The sequence below is a fragment of the Vanacampus margaritifer genome, chromosome 14, assembly GCF_051991255.1.
Source record: "Vanacampus margaritifer isolate UIUO_Vmar chromosome 14, RoL_Vmar_1.0, whole genome shotgun sequence".
NCBI classification, from domain to species: domain Eukaryota; kingdom Metazoa; phylum Chordata; class Actinopteri; order Syngnathiformes; family Syngnathidae; genus Vanacampus; species Vanacampus margaritifer.
Window position 1 is genome coordinate 21,413,889 of NC_135445.1, and position 21,261 is coordinate 21,435,149.

General features: G+C 42.5%; 1 protein-coding gene across 11 annotated transcripts in view; it reads left to right on the forward strand.

Annotated features, from left to right (window-relative positions):
* Nucleotides 1–21,261, forward strand: part of LOC144034208 (multivesicular body subunit 12B-like) — a 102,681-nt gene that overhangs the window by 10,217 nt on the left and 71,203 nt on the right. For 8 of the 11 annotated variants that reach the window (XM_077542795.1, XM_077542798.1, XM_077542799.1 and 5 more), the window contains exons 2-5: nt 9,711–9,833; nt 10,018–10,125; nt 14,557–14,653; nt 17,534–17,663. In XM_077542795.1, coding sequence (XP_077398921.1) covers nt 9,723–9,833; nt 10,018–10,125; nt 14,557–14,653; nt 17,534–17,663 — 446 coding nt within the window. In that variant the 5' untranslated portion in view covers nt 9,711–9,722. Of the gene's footprint in view, nt 1–6,362; nt 6,566–9,710; nt 9,834–10,017; nt 10,126–14,556; nt 14,654–17,533; nt 17,664–21,261 lie in introns of all 11 variants that reach the window. The other 3 variants (XM_077542797.1, XM_077542796.1, XM_077542804.1) reach the window with 3 other exon arrangements.

Here is a 21,261-nt window from a genome sequence, read left to right on the forward strand (position 1 = left end):
TTAGAATTCAATCTCCACAATGTGGTACGCTTCCTAGCAATCTGAATACACAAGGAAATAGGGCTATGATCAGATAGATCCCTTGTTAGTATGTTGCAGGTTTTAACCTTAAATCTATCTATATTAACTCTTTCACTGCCAGACGTTTTCAGAAACGGGTTGTCCCCAGTGCCAGCCGATTTAAGCATTTTGACTGATCTTTCAAGGTCCACAGAAAATGTTGTGTTTGGACTATGGAAACACACATACTACCAAATGAAAGATTGGACTCTCATCTTTCATCAGAAAAATCAACAATAGAAAATGGTTACTTTCACCGAAATTCTCTGTTTTGAAACAAAAAGCGCTTTTTGTGAAACGATGTTATTTCATGCACTCTAGTGAATTCTACACTTCTTTTTGTCCATGAATGATGCCACAAACACCTAAATAGTGCTTTACTTCTGTAAAACGCTTTCACCAACAATGAAAAAGTGTTTTTTGATTGCAAAATACGTTTATTTCCATTCAACAGTGTAACAATTTGACAAAACAATTTCGCAAACTATTTACAAATGTGTGCAACTGTGGTACTACTTACAAATATGTGGATGTTTCAAATACAGTTTTTCTTTTTATAACGCTCCCCTGCGTGCAAGGAGACGCCGCTGGACTCGCACAACAGTTTACTTTCACTTTGTCCGTTTCGCGTGCAAACGTTACACTTTCTTGACTGCCTTTTTTTCCAGGGAATAAATAGCAAGTAGCAGACTGTACACACTCCTCCGATGAATATGCATTGGACTCGGGGCACTCTTCGTCGTCCGATCGAACGTCCGCCTGTGCGTGCTCGGTTGGGCTCCGCGTTCCGACGCCGTCATAGCCGCCGCGTCAGCGGTTCCAATTTCGCCGTCAAGCTCGGATTCACCTTCATCATCATCGATGGTGATCATCGTCGTCATCAATGTGCTCTTTTAGCGTTGGTCGATGCCTTTCGTCTTGTAAGTGTAGAGCTGCTTGCAACCGCTCGCTGCTTGCAACCGCTCGCCTCCTCGGCCATCTAGCTCCGCCCGCCTAACGTATTCTACTGCCGCGTCAATGCTTTCCATCCACGGAGTCACCATCATCATCATCATCATCGATGTCATCAATGTGCTCTTTTAGCGTTGGTCGATGCTTTTGGTCTTTGAAAAAAACGGCTCAGGCGTGAGCTCCTCGCAACCGGTCGCCATTTTTCCTTTGTTTTCCATTCTGATCTCCTGCTCGACGCTCTAGCTCCGCCTCTACTGACGCCCACCCGATCTTGTCAAAAGAGAGTCATCGCTGCCCTCTAGGGGCCAAAAATAGTCCTTAGGCACAACAGACCTAATTGAAACTTTCACCACAGATGCGGAAGGGTTCCTTCCCTCTACCCGTTTCAAAAAAATAAAAAATAAAATTGGATGACGTCTTTTGACGTCATTGGCAGCCCTCCGTAGGTTTTTACTTGACGTCTTTAAACGTCAGTGGCAGTGAATTAAACATAAAAAAATAGCCAAGTCTAGCATAAACTTTGAACAAGCTTGAATAATGTGTATAATCCCTGGTAGATGTGTGTAACTCCCGCCAGACATCCATTATCCCCATTTCTGCCAAATCTCTAATTGGGGTGGTTTGATGAATTTGAGGAAACTAGTGCGAGATTAAGACGAAAGTTAAAATCTCCCCCACATATAACAACACCCCGGGAATCCATTATCAGGTTCAAAACACTCGTATAGAATAATCAGTCACTTCCAGTTGGAGCATATACATTTATAATTGTAATATCACATCCTTTTATCTTCCCAATTATTTTAACATATCTACTTTCTTCATCACAAATTTCAGAAATATGTTCACAGTTAAGTGTTCCCGAAATGAGGAATGCCACTCCTCTCTTATGTTTTGCTTTATCAGATAAGGAAAACATAAATTTAAAACATTTTCTTTTTAATCTCAGGTGTTCACTCTGGTTCAAGTCTATCTCTTGACGTAAAGCAATCTGGGCGTTTTCTTTCTTTAGTTTAGTTTCTTATCATTTTCAAAACCCTGTTTACATTAACTCTTTTACTGCCAAAGACATTAAATGACGTTCTGCAAAAACCTACGGAGCGCCAAAGACGTTAAAAGACGTCCACCCATTTTTTTTGAAACGGGTGGAGTAAAGCCTTGCCCAGCTGTGGTGAAAGTTTCAAGCAGGTCTAGTGAGCCTAATGACTATTTTTGGCCCCTAGAGGGCAGCGATGACTCTCTTTTGACAAGATTGGGTAGGCGTCAGTAGAAGACGTGAGGCGGAGCTAGAGGGGACAATGGCTGGGGAAGGGAAGAGAAGAGAACATGGCGACCGGTTTGCAAGCAGCTCACGCTCGAGCATTTTTTTTCAAATACGAAAAGCATCGACCAACGCTAAAGAGCACATTGATGACGACGATGATCATCATCGATGATGATGATGGTGACTCCGAGGTTGGAAGCGTTGACGCGGCAGTAGAAGACGTGAGGCGGAGCTAGATGGCTGAGGAAGCAAACAATGGCGGTTGCAAGCAGCTCACACTTGGGAATTTTTTTCAAAGACGAAAGGCATCGACCAACACTAAAGAGCACATTGATGACGACGATGATCATCATCGATGATGATGACGGTGACTCCGAGGTTGACGCCGAAGTTGGAAGCGCTGACGCGGCGGCTATGATGCTAACACCGGAAAACGCGGAGCACAACCACGCACGCTCAGGCGGACGTTCAATCGGACGTTCAATCGGACGACGAAGAGTACCCCGAGTCCAATGCATATTCATCGGAGGAGTGGGTACAGTCTGCTACTTGCTATTCCCCGGAAAAAAAGGCCGTCAAGAAAGTGTAACGTCTGCACGCGAAACGGACAATCGAAGTGAAACGTATCTGTTGTGCAAATCCTGCTCCGTCTCCTTGCACGCAGGGCAGTGTTACAAAAAGAAAAACTGTATTTGAAACATCCACATAATTGTAAATAGTACCACAGTTGCACACATTTGTAAATAGTTTGCGAAATTGTTTTGTAAAATTGTTACACTGTTGAATGGAAATAAACGTATTTTGCAATCCAAAAACACTTTTTCATTGTTGGTGGTGGTGTATTACAGAAGCACTATTTAGGTGTTTGTGGCATCATTCATGGACAAAAAGAAGTGTAGAATTCACTAGAGTGCATGAAATAACATCGTTTCACAAAAAGCTCTTTTTCTCCGCATGGTAGGTTCATCTTAACAGTGAGAGACAGAATATTAAAAAAAATCCCAGGAAATCACATTATATTAATTTTAAACATTTATTTGTCTTTTATTGAGGAAAATAAGTATTTCACCCCCTAGCAAAACATGACTCAGTACTTGGTGGAGAAACCCTTGTTGGCAAGCACAGCGGTCAGACGTTTCTTGTAGTTGGTCACCAAGTTTGCGCAGATCCCAGGAGGGATTGTGGCCCACTCCTCTTTGCAGATCCTCTCCAAATCCTGAAGATTTCGAGGCTGTTGCTTGGCAACTCGAAGCTTCAGCTCCCTCCACAAGTTCTCTATAGGATTAAGGTCTGGAGACTGACTAGGCCACTCCATAACCTTAATGTGCTTCTTCTTGAGCCACTCCTTTGTTGCCTTTGCTGTATGTTTTGGGTCATTGTCATGCTGAAACACCCATCCACGACCCATTTTCAATATCCTGGCTGAGGGAAGGAGGTTCTCACCCAAGATTTCCCGGTACATGGCCCCATTCATCCTCCCCTCGATCCGGTGAAGTCGTCCTGTACCCTTAGCAGAGAAACAGCCCCAAAACATAATGTTTCCACCACCATGCTTGACGGTGGGGATGGTGTTCTTGGGGTCAAAGTCAGCTTTTTTCGCCCTCCAAACACGGCGAGTCGAGTTGATGCCAAAGAGCTCGATTTTAGTCTCATCTGACCACAGCACTTTCTCCCAAGCCTCCTCTGAATCATCCAGGTGCTCATTGGCAAACTTCAGACGGGGCTGTACATGTGCCTTCTTGAGCAGGGGGACCTTGCGGGCACTACAGGATTTCAATCCATTACGGCGTAGTGTGTTACCAATGGTCATCTTGGTGACTGTGGTCCCAGCTGCCTTGATATCATCAACAAGCTCCTGCCGTGTAGTTCTGGGTTGTTTCCTCACCTTTCTCATGATCCGGTTCACTCCACGAGGTGAGATCTTGCGTGGAGCACCAGACCGAGGGAGATTGATGGTCAATTGGTGTGTCTTCCATTTTCTAACTATCGCACCAACAGTTGACTCCTTTTCACCCAGCTGCTTGCTAATGGTCTTGTAGCCCATTCCAGCCTTGTGCAGGTCTACAATCTTGTCCCTGACGTCCTTAGACAGCTCTTTGGTCTTGCCCATTGTGGAGAGGTTGGAATCTGATGCATTGATTGATTCTGTGAACAGGTGTGTTTTTATACAGGTAACGGGAACTTAATTAGGAATACCAATTTAAGTAAGAGGACTAATGTGTGTGCCTCCTGGTCACATGAACGGTCTGTGGGAGCCAGAATTCTTGCTGGTTGGTAGGGGGTGAAATACTTATTTTCCTCAATAAAAGACAAATAAATGTTTAAAATTAATATAATGTGATTTCCTGGGATTTTTTTTTAATATTCTGTCTCTCACTGTTAAGATGAACCTACCATGAAAATTATAGACCGTTCCTTTCTTTGTAAAGGGTCAAACTCACAAAATCACCAGGGGGTGAAATACTTATTTTCCTCACTGATATATATATATATATATATATATATATATATATATATATATATATATATATATATATATATATATATATATATATATATATAACAAACTGAAACAAAAGTCTGAAACTCAAACACACCTAACCACACTTCCAGCATTGTTTCTCTACCACTGCCTCCCTCAGCCTTTCAGGGAAAACCCCTATTTAGACCCCCTACTAAAATGGCCCTCCCAATGATGATGATTAATCCCCCATTTAGCTTGACGCTATTTGTAATTCACCCTTTTACCCAAGTCAAGTACTTGCAGCTTCTCCTTGTATCTCGAAGTCTCCCATTTCTGCCGCTGCCGTCTCCCTCCAATCAGCTGCCACAACGTGAACCTCTGTATTTTGTCGTTGAGTGTTGCCGGCGGTTTGATAACTTTTAGAGGGAATCCCCGCTTTGCCAGATCTGATGTCGCTTCTTCCATCAATTTGTAGATGGTCGCTCCTATATCATAAAAAAACCTTCAGGCGGGCTGGGTAGAGGGTACTTGAAATCACTTACGTTTTGGGCCCTGAATCTATAATCTATGAAGGTTTGACTTTTTGAATGGAATTACGGAAATTATTCAACTTTTAGAGGATATAAACATTTTTTGACGAGCACCTGTAGTTAAGGTCAGATACTACCGAATAAGGACCCAAAAATGTAGCCTGAAACTGAGATGCAACTAAAGGTAGTGTCAGGTTCAATAAACTGACGCTGAAACGGTTGACAAAGTCAATCAAATTTGTTTCCAATCATCTTGTAACAGTGCGAGGGGACCTTGCACTTTATGACCAAACACAAGATCATTAGGACTGAATCCTGTATGCTCCTGAACCACCTCACGAGTGGCCAACAGCATCCAGGGCAGAGCCTCCTCCCAGTCACCCTGCATCTGGACACAGAATGAACGCAACATCGATTTTAGCGTCTGATGGAACCTCTCGAGCGCACCCTGACTTTGAGCGAAAAATTGTGTTTAACCTTCAATTGCTTCAAAACCACACAAAAAAAGAGTTTCGAGCAAAAATTGGACCCTTGGTCTTACTGTATAATCCGAGGAAGCCCAAAAACCGAAATAAACTGCGACAACGCACGCACTAACAACTTGGCTGTAATACTGTGCAACAGAAATGCAGACGGATACCTTGTAGTCTGACACATCACTGTTAACAAGACCAAGACAGTCCATTAGCAAATGCTCAAATGGCTGCCCAAAAGCTGGAATCGGACTGAGTGGCACTGGCTTAAGTGTCTGATTTGGCTTACTGGTTAACTGACATGTGTGACAGGACTTGCAATACTCAGACACGTTCAAACGAGGCAAAAAGAAATACCTCATGACACGGTCATAGGTCTTCCTGACCCCCAAATGGCCACACTGATCATGAGAAATCTGCAGTACAATAGGACGAAACTGTACAGGCACAACCACTTAATACACTGACTCCCCCACAAAGCTCTCAAACGGAGGTGTCCATTTTTGCATTAGCATCCCATCATGCACAAAGTAACACTGAGAACTGTCTCTCACCTGTGATGAACAAACCAACTCTATGAGACCCTTCAATGTGTCATCTGACTTCTGCTTCTCCACCAGCTCGACACAGGAAATAGACCATGGAGCGTCAGGTACCACAAAGTCACAATCAGGACCAACGTCACATTCTACTTCAGACCTGGACCGAGTCACAACAATAACACCAGGATTGCTTGTCAGCCTAGCTGGAAGAGGAACCTCAGCCCAAACTCTGCTACCAGCACGCCCGCGAGTGAAGCCAGTGAGGTGCAGAAAAAGTACATGTGGGTGGACTTTGACAAAATTGGACCACCAGAGCTCCAGCGAGGAGCGCAGCCTTTCAGTCCAGCGTGGCCGCATTCGACGACTGGAAACAGGAATGAGTCGCATGTTTGTTTAGCGCATTTTCACTAAATTAGCTTTAAAAATGGGAAACATTTGGATGGAAACCCCATAGAACAGGCAGCACTGTTATGCAGGTACCTGTATGTGAACTCTGATGGGCCGCAAGAAGAAATGGTCTGAATCACAATATTGTGTTTTTTTGTTTCCCCAAATTCTCAAAATAAAAAATGACAAAAAAAAAAAAGATTTCTTTATAGAATTTTTATAATTTCATCAATGCAATGAAACATAATATTGCATTAGAAGATAAACTTAAAGCATGTCAGCCACCCGGAGTGAGTGGGTAGTTGACAAACAGGACAAACACAAATGTCCCTTTTCCTCTCAACTGGGCTGTTTCGCCGGTCACGGTCCTCAGCTCTGTGAGGGTTGGTCTTAAGACGGTTCCTTAATGGAACAATGTCAGGCCTTACAATTGTGGCTAAAGACCTAGTGTCCACCAGGGCTGTGCAAAAAAATTCCCCATTCTGCAAGCAAAAATGAATCGGGTCCACTATGTCTGTCCAACCCACCATTACAACGGTCTCACACTAGACGTGTTGGTCCCTACACACAGCTCCTTCACATGCAGGTTGCATTTCCTGGTAAACAACTTGAGAGGTCAACGTAGTCCGGTCTACACTGACCCTTTTCGGTTTCCCTGCTTCTTCAACTTCTCTGGGCAGTAGCGAAGTAGATGACCTGGTTGCCCACACCCCCAGCAGACAGCAGGGCGTGCTGGTTGATCACTCCCTTCCTTGATATGTGCTGGGCAGCTCTTCACTGCACTTTTCCCTCTCCGACGTCGCATCTCCCAAGGCTGCTGGGTGAGCGAGCTGGATGTGCATGCGCAGCTCATCCGGTCTGAGAGCTTTGATAAACTGGTTGCGTATCATTTCATTTTGGACTACGTTGGGCATTTCAGCATATGTGCGCCGACCCAGGCTCTCTATCTCATGAGCGAGGCAATGAAGCGGCTCACCTGGCTTTCGATCACACTGCTTAATTTCACAGTCTCTCAAGTTAAACTCTCCAAATCACCTTTGAAACGCACCCACCAGCGCGCCGTAATCGAGTCTCTTTGTACTGGGTGTAGCGTCCTCTGTCAGTGCCAGGTGCACAGCTTTCGCTTTTTCTGACCACTCTGCTGCATCAGCTACCAACTGCAATTGTGCTCTGTAGGCCTCCCAACTGCCCTTTCCGGAGAACTTAAGCGCTTTGATGGCAGGCCATGCGAATTCCTGGGCGCTGCCATGCATGTTTACATCCAGCCGGGCCACTGCGACATTTCGCGGGACGTCATCACGCAGTCACGTGGGCTCACGCTTATTTCGGAGAAAAATACCAGTGTTATGGCGACTGCTCTTGGTGCTACTTGATGCAGCATGTCAAATACACAGTCCACGGCTTCTTCTTTTAGCTTCTGCCGAGTGGGTCGCCGAACATCCTCGTACGCAAAAGCCGGGTGAAAGACGGTGAATCCAAAATTTCTGACATCAAATTCAATGCCCTTACATGTGATCAAGGATGCACAGTCACCAATTCAGTCTGATCGCTTTTTAATAATAATTTTAAAAAAGCGGTACAAAACACAAACACGAGCTGCTGTTAGCCGCGACTCATGCTCATGTAGCGATTATTTGGGTTGCTGTAATGGCTTATAAAAAAATTAGACGGTACTGAGGGGAGTTGTAATTTCTTCAGCAACCTCTGGGGGCACCACATTGATTTTGCTTGTTTGTAGGAGCAAAATAAACGGTAAAAATCTTTATCAAGTATTCATTATCTGAAGTTGCTACTTAAATTAATCATGGAGTTCTTTGCTTTAATAAGAGAATTACTGATCCACTCAGTATACAAAATATTCTGCAGAAATTGAATTTCTAGACAACCAATTTATTTAGTAAACACACACATATACCAGTCACAGCCGTAACCTATTAATGAAACGGAATAAAAAAATGTATATATATGTATATATGTAAATATAAAAATAAAACATGCAACCTAACGAACTAACATAAAAAGGGAATGAAAAAAGGTAGATGGGGAATAGAGATGGAAGCGTTTTGACCAGTCAATCCTCTTATTATTTGAATAAAAGCGTTGCACCAGTAGTATATGGTCTGATTGCAATGAAGGCGCACTTAGGGACTGGTTTAGGTACACGGGAGAGAGAGGGACTCGGCGAGCGTCGATCCTCAGTTGAAGAAAACTCCGTTGGGGCAACCTGGGCGGTCGGCGCACGACTGAGGGGGCCGCTGCAGGTCTCCTTGAATCCGCTAAGCTTACTAATTTGTTAAACTTAGATGGCTGCAGAAATTACACACATCATTCATTTGAGATAGACATACAGGTTGTGTACAAAGATAAACAACAGAGGTCACTTGATGTCAGTCAAGTACAGAGAGTCCGTTTATGTCCCGAATTATGTAGACTTCAGATTAATTAGGAGTGGCAGGATTCTTGAGAATAATACCGATCGTGACCGCTGGAGGGTACTGTTGTACTGTATAACTTCCAAAGGGCGTTGTTTCCAACAACACATGGCTGATTCCTGTGGATAGACCAGACCATAAAAGTGGTCTGGGGACTGATAAGCATTCTTATCGCTCGTTTGCTTGATAAACAGGCTTTTAGATCTCGGTAGGCGCTGAGGTATGTGTTTCCTGTGGGTTGTAAAAATGAAATCCAGTTCCTGCTGGAGGGAAATTCAAAGAGTTTTTCTTTTTTGAACTGTCTCTGGTTGGTTTGAGAAAAAACAGGGTTGAGGCTTGCACACACATTCCCCATGGGGAAGTGTTTAAAAAGGCAAATAAATAAAAAAAATTAGGGTGACGGGCAATATTCGTTACACTCATGCGCTCCTCAACAGACTAACTAACTGAGCCAACTTCAACGTCACATCCTACCTAACCGGGCCCAACCTTAAATACACACAAAACGAACAAACACTACAGTATTACTAAAATAATTCATCAAATGGTGGCTAGGTAAACACATTTTTTCAAATAACAATAATTGCTATCTTCCTTTTGACTGCAGAACTATACAGAGATGCCTGAAGTTCGGGACCTTTCTGAGGTTTTGCCAGAGATGCCCATGGACCCAATCACTGGAGTTGGTGTTGTAGCCTCCAGGAGCAGAGCACCAACTGGTTATGATGTTGTAAGATAATTTACTCTTAATATAATTGTCATAAACATCATCATTCGTCAGCATTTTTGTCTATCCATCTCATACAGTGCAGAGGTGCATGGAGAATCTCCTGTCACACTCCTGCAATGCATATGAAGTCAGTTTTTACACTTGCATTCACATCATGATAATCAATGGACACTGTTGATTCTAGATTTCAACAACAACTGATGGTCTGGACGCTGATCTTTGGAAAGATGGGCTTTTCAAGTCCAAGGTGACCCGGTACCTGTGCTTCACCAGAGTATTCTCAAAGGAAAATGTAAATATACTAATCTAGCTGTCTGTGCATGCAACTGCAAATACAGTAATTCCCAGCCTATTTTACAGCGTTGAAAAAATAGCAACAAATGCAAAAAAATAACATATATATATATATACCGTATTTTCACGACTATAAAGATATAAGGTGAACTTAAAAGTCTTAAATGATCTCAAAAATCGATGGTGCACCTAATAGTGAGGTGCACCTTGTGTGTGGACCAAGGTCCAAAATCTGACTGACTGTGTGAGGACTTCCTGCACACATTTCTTATTAGGGGTGTGAATTGCCTAGTACCTGGCGATTCAATTCGTATCACGATTCATAGGTCACGTTTCGATTCAATGCCGATTAATCCCGATATGAATCTTTAAATTGATTATTGCGATTAAAAAAAAATGTATATATATTTTTTACTCAAATTTAGAAAATACTAATCAGTAAAATTGTACATGTACACTGTAGGATTTGTATGAAAATGTATTTCTCTGAAAATCCTGGCTTATATATGCATTTAGCAAACTGGTTGCAGCTAGTTTCATGTTTGAACAGCACTGAAATAAAATATTAAGGCTTAATGTTCCATTAATATAACATTCTTCCATGCTTAATGTGCAAATCCTAACCTAGCAGTCTACTCGCACAGGGAGTGAGGGAGATGGAACATAACAAATGCAAAGGGGTGTCCGGGCTAAACTACTACATACAGTAGTGTATTGTTTCCTTTTTATTTTTTTTATTAATTTTTTAAAATGCGTTATTGAACATCGTGCACTTACAGCAACAGACATCGCAAAAGTCACTTTGAAGTCTATACAGTGTAGCTAAACAGATCACACCACATACAAAAGAGATCAGATTGTTTTTTCCCACGCATCACCTTTCCTTCCTTATCTTCGTGACTCAAATGCGCACATCTCTCAGCCGCTGTGAAAAATAAAGTTCAGCAAATGAACGCAGAGCTGGCATGGATCCGGTGTTCAACCGCACGGACGGACAGGACTTTTTCAAACTAAAACACCCACAACTCGACCACAGGAACGGTAATAACGACTTTAGTAACCCGGTTTAATGTTAAAGATTTAAGCCTAGACTCCTGTGTGACAATCACGCCGCAGTGAGGATCCTTGTTTTAAAAACTAGGGTTGAGTGTTGAGTGGAACACAGCAATAAAGGGCCAGCCCTTGTTACTGTTAATGAAATATGACAGGTGACATGATCGTGATGATCAAGTTCAACTAATTTTTCACAAGAACCTTAAGCATTAAGCATACATCAACTTATTCACTGCATGAATGGGTAGTATACAGGAACTGACACTGTCACAAGAGCGCAATAGAAAATAACTGAGATATAACTAGTTTACATTTAGTAAGATAGCACTTTGAAAAAGATATTCACAGGGCTCTACACTAACTTTTGCACTGGTAGCCCTGGTGCTACCAACTTTTTTAGTTGGTAGCACCACAGGTTTTGGTCGCACCCTTTTTGGGGGAGATATCACATGACCTTATTTTCTGATGTATAGTTGTCTTGTATAGTTGTCTTAATAGTTGTCTTAATAGTTGTCTTAATTTGCATAGCGTAGTTTCAGATGACAAAGATTGACAACATATATACCTGCAAAATATTTTACTGTAACAAGATTTGTCTGCAATAAAATAGGTCAATTATTTTATATTACTTTACCTCTTTGACTGCCAAAAATGTTTAATAACGTTTAGTAAAATCCAAATAAGGACTGCCAAAAACGTTAAAAGGCGTTAACTGTTTTTTTTTTGTTTTTTGAAACTGGTGGAGGAGAGCCTTGGCCAGCTGTGCTGAAAGTATCAAGCAGATTGAGTTAGTATAATGACTATTTTTGGGCACTAGATGGCAGCGATGACTCTGGACAAGATCGGTTAGGCGTCAGTAGAAGACGTGAGGCGGAGCTAGAGTGTTGAGGGGAGAATGGCTGAGGAAGCGAAAATGGCGACGGGTTGCAAGCAGCTCACGCTTGAGCATTTTTTTCGAAGACGAAAAGCATCGACCAATGCTAAAGAGCACATTGATGACGACGATGATGATGATGATGGTGACTCCGAGGTTGACGCCGAAGTTGGAAGCCTTGACACGGTGGCTTCGATCACGTCGTAAAGCCTCACCGGCTAGCGATGCTGACGCCGGAAAACGCGGTGCACAACCGAGCACTTCTGCTCAGGCGGACGTTCAATCGGACGATGAAGAGTACCCCGAGTACAATGCATATTCATCAGAGGAGTGGGTACAGTCTGATCATGGAGAAGACACTGGTTCTGGACTACGATGCCACCATGAATGGAGTGGATAAGATGGATCAGAACATCTCTTACCACCCGGTATAGGAACTGAAGGACATGAGGAAGCCACCGTATCATGATCGTAAGAGTAGACTTGATGGCAACATGGCCAAACACACACTGCAGTATATACCTGCTACTCCCCGGAAAAAAAGGCCGGCAAGAAAGTGTAGCGTCTGCACGCGAGGGGGCATTCGCAGTGAAACTAATCTGTTGTGCAAATCCCGCTGCGTCCCCTTGCACGCAGGGGAGTGTTACACAAAAAGAAAAACTGTAGTTGAAACATCCACACAATTGTAAATAGTACCACAGTTGCACACATTTTAAAATAGTTTGCCAAATTGTTTTGTCAAATTGTTACACTGTTGAATGTAAATAAACATATTTTGCTATCAAAAAACACTTTTTCATTGTTGGTGGTAGTGTTTTACAGGAGTAAAGCACTGTTTAGGTGTATGTGGCATCATTCATGGGAAAAAAAAGGTGTCAAATTCACTAGAGTGCATGAAATAATATTGTTTCACAAAAAGCTTGATTTCTCCGTATTTTGGTCCAAAACGAGCATTTGGGTGAAACTAACCATTTTCTTTTGTTGATTACTGAAAAACGGAATAAGGTAGAAACAAACTTTTTTTTCTGATGAAAGATGAGCGTTCAATCTTTCATTTGGTAGTATGTGTGTTTACATAGTCCAAACACAAAATTTTCTGTAGAACTTTAAAGATCCGTCAAAGTGCTTAAATCAGATGACACCCACAGCATCCCTTTTCTGAAAACGGTTGGCAGTCAAAGAGTTAAAAGAAATTGAAAAAAATGCTTTACTTTTGTGTTAATTGGTTTGAGGGGCCATCTCTTATTGTGAGGTCTCCCTCTTCCCCTTGGGAAAACCAAACCTTAACAGCCTGACTAGCATTATGATCAGTCAAATCTGGCCCTTCAACACTGCGTTGGATTAGGTCATCTGATGCAGTGTTTCCAAACCATGAGTATGTGAGCACATTGCAGGGGGTTATATGGAAACTCAGGTAACTGATGAAAATAAAATGAAACTGCTATACTATGACTATGATTTTTTGTTCAATGTTTTGTTTAATGCCTGTTTAAAGAAGACTATTGTAAAGGTGCTCCTATTTTTGATGGTAAATGTTATAAGAAGAGCTGTCAACGATTAAATTTTTTAATCAGATTAATCACATTTTAGAATTTTGATAAATCACGATTAATCGCTTAATTAAAAAGGCTTTTTATCAAAAAAATTGCCCACCAAATTTAAAGAGCACCTGTTATGTGTTAATTTTTTCGACATTCAATGTTATGACGACGTCTTAAAAAAATGTTTATCTACTGCTTACACTTCCTCTTTTTTTAATCAGTTAATTACATCATTCACTCCCAGCTATTTTCACTGAAGCAACCCCCTTCGCTCCTGGCTTTTCTTTTTCTTTTTCTTTTTTTTACTGGATTTTGCCAGGCCCACAGAATATTGTGTTCAATTGATATAAAAACATAGAACCTACCAAAAGAAAGATTAGAGTCTCTTCTTTCATCAGGAAAAAAGTACATTTCTATCTGTTTCCATTTTGCATTAATTAGCATTAGAATATAGCTAAGTTTTGTCATTATTCACAAATATGTTTCAAACTGGGGAAAACAGTTTGTTTCAATATGGCCCTGTTTGATCTCTGCTACTCTGCTGCCACCTGCTGTCCGTTTTAATAACTACCATTGCTTCAACCGTTCTCTACAGTTCAGAGGCTGCATCAAAGCCTTCTGTATGCTCTAGCATAATTAGTTGATTCATGATTAATGCGATAATTACAAACTTTGGCAGCACTAGTTATAAGAATCACACACACACACACACACACACACACACACACACACACACACACACACATCCAAGAGAATCCAACCAACTATTAAAGAAAGACTTATCGTTTTGAAAATACCATCCATCCATTGATCTTTTTTTCCCCATGCAAAATACTCTGAAGTATGCATGGTGATTTATTCATATTAGGATGTTGTCAGTGACGACAAAATTTAAGATGTGTTACTATTACATTTTATCTCTCTTTATCTCACTTCTCTTTTTCCTTTCCTTTACTTACAGAGCCATCTAGGAAATGTTCTTGTTGACATGAAGCTGATCGATATAAAGGACACCCTTCCTGTGGGCTTTATTCCAATCCAGGAGACTGTTGACACTCGTAAGTCGCCACCAGAAGTAGTGAATAATGTCTACTAACAGGACAGACCTATTTGATCGTAAAATTTAAAGTTTCTTTTCTGCCTCTTTTGCAAAAACAATTCTTGCATCAGAGCGGAAGATGTGATCTGCCTGTGTTTATTATACAAAGGAAATAAGATATTTTCTTAACTGTGTGTGTGATTTTTAAAAACTGGTGGCGTAATGTAAATGCTTTTTGCACTATATATACAGGTGCGTCAATACATTAGAATGTAATGGAACACTTTATTTTAGTAGTTCAATTCAAAAAAGTAAATGGTTAATGGACTGAGGTTATATAGTGTGTAGGATATTTTATTTTCATCAAGCAGGGTTTTTCCTGGCTCAAATTGAGGTGGAGGTGGTACCATCCTAATTATGGGCGACTACTGATACCAATACCAGTCTTATTTTAAGGTATCGGTACTTACGACGGTCACCTATACCAATATCGGTTGCCCTGCTGCAGCCGTTTTACAATCAAAAACTATAAATGAGAAATTATATGAATACAATATTTCCTTTAATTTCATACAATGTAAAAAATAATATATTGGGGCATGTTGTAGGTCTTTCTTTAAAATAATCTCATTTTTGGGTGGGAAATTTTATTTACCAGTGGTATCGGTATTTGGTATCAGTATCGGTGACTACTTTAGAGTGGAGTATCCGCCTGAAAAAAAGTGGTATCACACATCCCTAATCCTGTGACTGACGTGCATGTATTCTGTAAATTAACTGATTGGCTTGCATTTTTTTACAAGCAACATATAATACTCCTATGTTCCAATAATAATAATAATAGTATTAATAATAATAGTTCCAATGAGAATATGACTATTATCATGTTAAAATATCCATTCATTAAAACGGTTCTGCCGTAACATTTCACGAGTGGGAAATATCGGCCACTGTTTTTTTTTTCTTCAGGATTCAAAATATGAATTTTCATTGCATCATGTGGCGACGTCTTAAAGTACAGCCCATCAAATGACCAGAAGCTTTCACATATTTACCAGCAAGACAACCAGACTCCCGCTCTAAGACTCGACATACTTGGGATTTCAACCAAAGTATGTAAACAAGCATTTGTCCCATCACTTCACATTGGCGCACTGTGGGCAAACACTACGATATCAATAAACATATGTTATAAACACATTACCTAGAAGCTCCCGTCACACACGTCTTACATTACTCAGTAACAGTAAGCGGTTCTGACTGGGAATTCATATGAATATTAAAGTAACCCATAATTACTTTGATATCTGCATTAGTTACCAAGTCAGCTACAAGTTCAAAAAATTCATCGAGAAAGCCAGAGTAAGGTCCAGGACGGGATGGTAGATATCCACGAGATAAAACGGCAGTGAGACTGTAGATCTCATAACGAGAACTTCAAATGTATTAAAGGCGTTACCAGAGCAAGGACTAAGATTAAGTGCAGATTCAGAAATAAGGGTGACCCTGCTGCCCTTCTTACAAGGAAGCGCAACATGGGAACTCGCAAAGTTTGGAGGACAGGCCTCATTTAGCGTGTAACGGCACCTTTCCTTTTTACTTTTCGTCGTTGCGTAAGCAGGGCATGAAGGTCTCTAACGCGCACCAACCATAGTCGATCTTTTCACCTCAGCAATGACCACAAATGCAAAAGGCCATTGCGGATGAACAAAAAAAAAAGGAATGAGAGCCACCCTCGTGGCTCTCATTCCTGGCTTTTCTTGAACGTCACAAGCAACCCCTCTCCACTTTTCTCTTAATTTGAAGGGAAGTTTGGATATAATTGTGCGCATGTTGGTAGGGCTGTACAGCTCATCAATATAATCCATGCTATCAACAGTGTTGTAGCAACTTGTGAGGAAAACTGCAAACTCTGTAAGTGTCTCAAAGAGGTATTTACTGTATATGTTTTTAGAGTTTTTTTTTTATGCTAGAGCTTTGATACAGCCTCTCAACTGCAAAGAACGGTTGAAGAAATTGTAGTTATTACACAAAGAGCCAGCAGGTGACAGCAGACCAAAAGAGATCAACCAGGGGCCATATTGAAAAAAAGCTCATTACTCACATTTCTAAATAGATTTGCAGGGCTTAAAGTACTCCGGGACGGTGCCGGATTTCCGGCGTAAGAGCCACTAGTGCAATGACAAATCCAGCAAAGTAAACAAATACATGTGGGGAATATTTGACACATCTGGCAAAACACCGCCAATGCGGAGAGAAGGCCAACTTCAAAATAAACCTTCCCATACTAAGTAATATGTGGAGCGCAGTGCCAACGGACGCATTCATTTTCAAATTTTTCGTGGGAGCATTTTGCCTGTCGCGGCGCAACGGATTACTTGACTAGTCCTGCGGATCGTGTGTCTGCCGTTTTTATTGCCAGCGTAAACAATTCTCTTCAAATCTTCGTACAGAAATCACGTTTGATCGCCAATTAAGGGCATTAAGAGAGGAAAATCATCGGGAATTTCCTGAGTTTCCCAAATGCCCAGTCCATCCACAGCGACAAATCGAATAGTAATGGCTTGATGTCGATCGAACAACGAATCGGCACGTTGGACACTGCAACACCGCTCCTCAGCAAAAGTTCAGGCTCAGGAATTTTTTTACTTTAAGCCCTGGATTTGTTAACAATGATGAAATTTAGCTATATCTAATGGTAATTGCTGCAAAACGGAAACATTCAATATATTGCTTCTGTAAAAATGTTTGGGAGTAAATTAATTAAGAGTCAAGTTGCTTAGAGTTGCTTAACAAGGAGTCAAAGTAGGCATGACCTGACCTTTGACTCAGCTGTTTTTTGTTTAAGATACCATTACAATCAATAAGGTATGTGACTATTTCTTGTTTTGTTGTGTAGAGGAACAGGCGTTCAGGAAGAGGCGACTCTGTATCAAGTTTATCCCACGGGACTCTACAGAGGCAGCCATCTGTGATATCCGTATCCTGGGAAGGTCAAAGCAGGCTCCCCCACAGTACACCTTTATTGGGTTTGTTCAATGTTTTTTTTTTAAACTATGCTTTTATTGCAAACGTTTGGACACACACATATCTCTATATTACTATTTACCAGTGGTGTCAAAATTAGCATGTTCATTTTGCATTAATTTAATGTTCATTAAACAGCACTCATTTTTTTAACACTCGATTAACGACCACCCTTATTTGGAAAGATTCTTCTAATGCTACATTTACATTGAAATTTTTTGAGTTAGGATTCCGGTGACGTCATCGGCAAGCATAACTTTCTAGAGCGATAGCACCCGTGAGAAACAACGGATTTTCGCCCTATAACCAATCAAGGAGGATAGAAACTCGATTAAACTTGAACGCCCTGTTTACACCGATGTCCAGTGGTTGAAGTTCTTTGGTCAAGCCTCCCGGTATGATGGCAAGCTCGTGAAGCTTCATTTGCTGCACTTGTTTTTTCACGGTGGCTGTAAGCCACTCTTTCATTTTGTCTTCGTCTCTCATCATGACTGTCTTCAGTCACGTCCGCCTTTCAGTTTACTCTTTCGTTAACACAATCTCTCCCCCTCCTTTTCATGTATCCTTCCACCAATCGCGCTCATTTACAATACTGTAGTTCCGTCCTCCCAAATTAGAAACAAAATAGATCCCCAAAAATAAATATATCAATGTGAAAATAAATCCTCTTACATATATAAGCAATGTGTCGACAGAAAATCTTCTAAATATTCTATTGTGGCCTTTTTTTTTTTTTTTTTTTGGTGTGGGCTGTGTGAGCGCTCCTCTCTGATTGGTGGCTCGTGTCCCTGACTCTGTCCACCAATCAGGGCAAGAAATTGGGATTGATTGCCATTCTATATGTTTTGTTTATCATTCGATAATTTAACTTTGAAATTAACAATGATTGACATTTATGTTGTCAGTTTCTTTTTTTTCTGCTTTTTTTTTCTTGAGCGAGAGCTCAGTATTGTTCATTCGGTAATCTTACCGATTCGTCGACATGTCATCATCATTGCTCTATCTTTTTTTCCCCTCTTTTTCTTTTTTTTGTATCTGCGTGAGTACGTGCATGTGTGCGTGCGTGCGTGCGTGCGTACGTGCGTGCGTGCGTACGTGCGTGCGTGTTAGTGTGTACTCATTAATTTACCTAAAACCTATTAAAAATCCCATACCGTTCACTTAAACCGAATACTTCAGAATCCAGCTAGAGTCGTGAGGTTGTCAGGAGACCCAAGGAAGGATCAAAGAAAGTGGAATCCAGCACCGACCAGACATCACCAACTACCCACCGGGTTACCAACTAGATTCTTTCACCAACCCCAGAAACATCTCAAATCCCAAAAATTAGGGAGACCTCAAGAGACCAAAGGAGGGACTGAGGAAAGGAAGGAAGGATAGATGAAGCAGAGTGAGATCCACAGACATCAGCCTCCACCGATTCAACGACCAGAGAAAGAAGCAGATTGTGTTTGAATTTCGATAGATGCTAGTGTGGTGGATCTGGCATGCATGAAAACCTTCACCAAATAGGGGAGCCGTCGACCCCGACCAGGACAGAGCAAGCACACTTCCCCATGGCCGCCCAGGCCACGGCAGCGCCAAGGCAAAACACCCGAGCCCCGCAGGGGCCACTGGCCGGATAGCAAACACAGGAGCCATGAGCGCCCCCGACCCCAACACGGCCCGTGCCCCAAGCCCAACGCAGCAGAACTGGGCACGGCAGGCCTGCCAGTCACCCCACCGGCCTGCTCCCTCCATGCCCCACCGACCCCCACCACAACCCAGCCCCAGCACCCCCACCCCGCCACCTTTACCCCTCCCCCCCACACACACACAACCAAGCCGCCACGGAGCCCCCGGCCCAGGTGAGGGGGGACAGTACGGGGGGAGGAGACGACAAGAAGGGCAAAGGGCGGCGGCAGGGCAGCAAAGAGAGGGGTGAGGAGGAGGAAGGGTGACAAGGGAGAAGGGACAGGGAGGCGGAGGACGGGCGGGGAGAGGCGAGGAGGGAGAGGTGGCAAGGGGGAGGAAGGGGGAGGGGAGTGGGAACCACGGGGCACCCTGGAGGCCCACCCGTCTCGAACCGCGTCGCCGGGCACGGAGCGACGGACTGCGACGGGGCGGCGCCGCCCCGGACACCAGAGAGAGCACCGCAACGCAGCACCCCCCCCAAGAGACCCAGGGAACGGCCAAGACGCAGCCGCCACCCTAGCAGCCAACAGAGGGGCAGAGCCGCCCACGCGCAACCAGGGGAGACAGCACCTATAAAGTTAACCACTGGCATGCAGTGATACCGAATATTAACCCTTAGTGCCCATTGGAAGTGAATCTTGAAGAGTTGGTGACTGTAAGGTGTCATTTTATGTAGTATACTCGATCCTGCTGGCAGCAATTGGGTTCCTGACTATAAAAACACATCTATTAGTTACAAATTGCCAAATACAATATAAGTTATCGCGACGTGGTGGCTCTCGCTAACAGACAGAATTAAGTAACCAGATTTAGCGTTTTTACATGGCATTTTAACATCTGAGCTGGGAAAGCAGTAATTAGAGGTAAAATTATATCATATTCATCTTATAAAAAGAAACAGGATCAAAAATTTGAAAAAGACTTGGAAGATAAAATTAAACAACTGACGGATGAGTACGCAATAAACCCAAATAACCAAATATGGACTGACTTACAAAATAAAAAAATACAGTTAGACCAGTGATACCTCGGCTGACGAACGCTTCAGCTCACGAACTTTTCGCCTCACGAACATTAAATTCGCGAGCCTATAGTCTCAGCTGACGAACTAGTTTTCGGCGGACGAACCAAATCACGCGACACGAGAAATCACGAGAAGCTGACGCACGCTCACGGGTGTCCCAGTTCATCACCCCCTTTCTTTGAGTGCGGACGTGGTTTGTGTTTGGTAGACATTTTGGACCATTTTGGAGTGTACTTTTGCTATCATGGGACTGAAAAAGACCCAACCACAGGCTAGTGTTAAGCCTAAGAAGACCTTAAAGAAAATTACGTCGAGCAGAAGGAGATCATCGAAAAACACGAACGAGGTGTGCGTTTGTGTGACTTAGCGTCCCAGTACCAGTACGCTAAGTCTACCATTGCTACCATCCTTAAGAACAAGGAAGCTATTAAGGGTGCGTGTGTGGCTAAAGGTGTTTCTGTGTTGTCTAAGCAATGGTCTCAGGCAATAGAAGAGGTTGAAAAACTTCTGTTGATTTGGATTAATGAAAAGCAGCTAGCAGGGGACAGTGTGAGTGAGGGTATTATCGCCGAGAAAGCGCGGCAACTTCACTCGGATATCATCAAGAGGCAACCTGGAAGTTCGTCATCCATTGATGATTTCAAGGCTAGCCACGGATGGTTCGAGAACTTTAAGCGTCGTACAGGGATTCATTGTGTCATTCGTCATGGTGAGGCAGCCAGTTCTGACGATAAAGCTGCCGAAGCTTACAAGGAATCATTCCTCAAGATGGTGGAAGAAGAAGGCTACGTTCCTCATCAAGTGTTTAATGCTGATGAAACCGTCTTTTTTTGGAAAAAGATGCCTAACCGGACTTTCATTACACAGGAAGAGAAGTCCGTCCCTGGGCATAAGCCTATGAA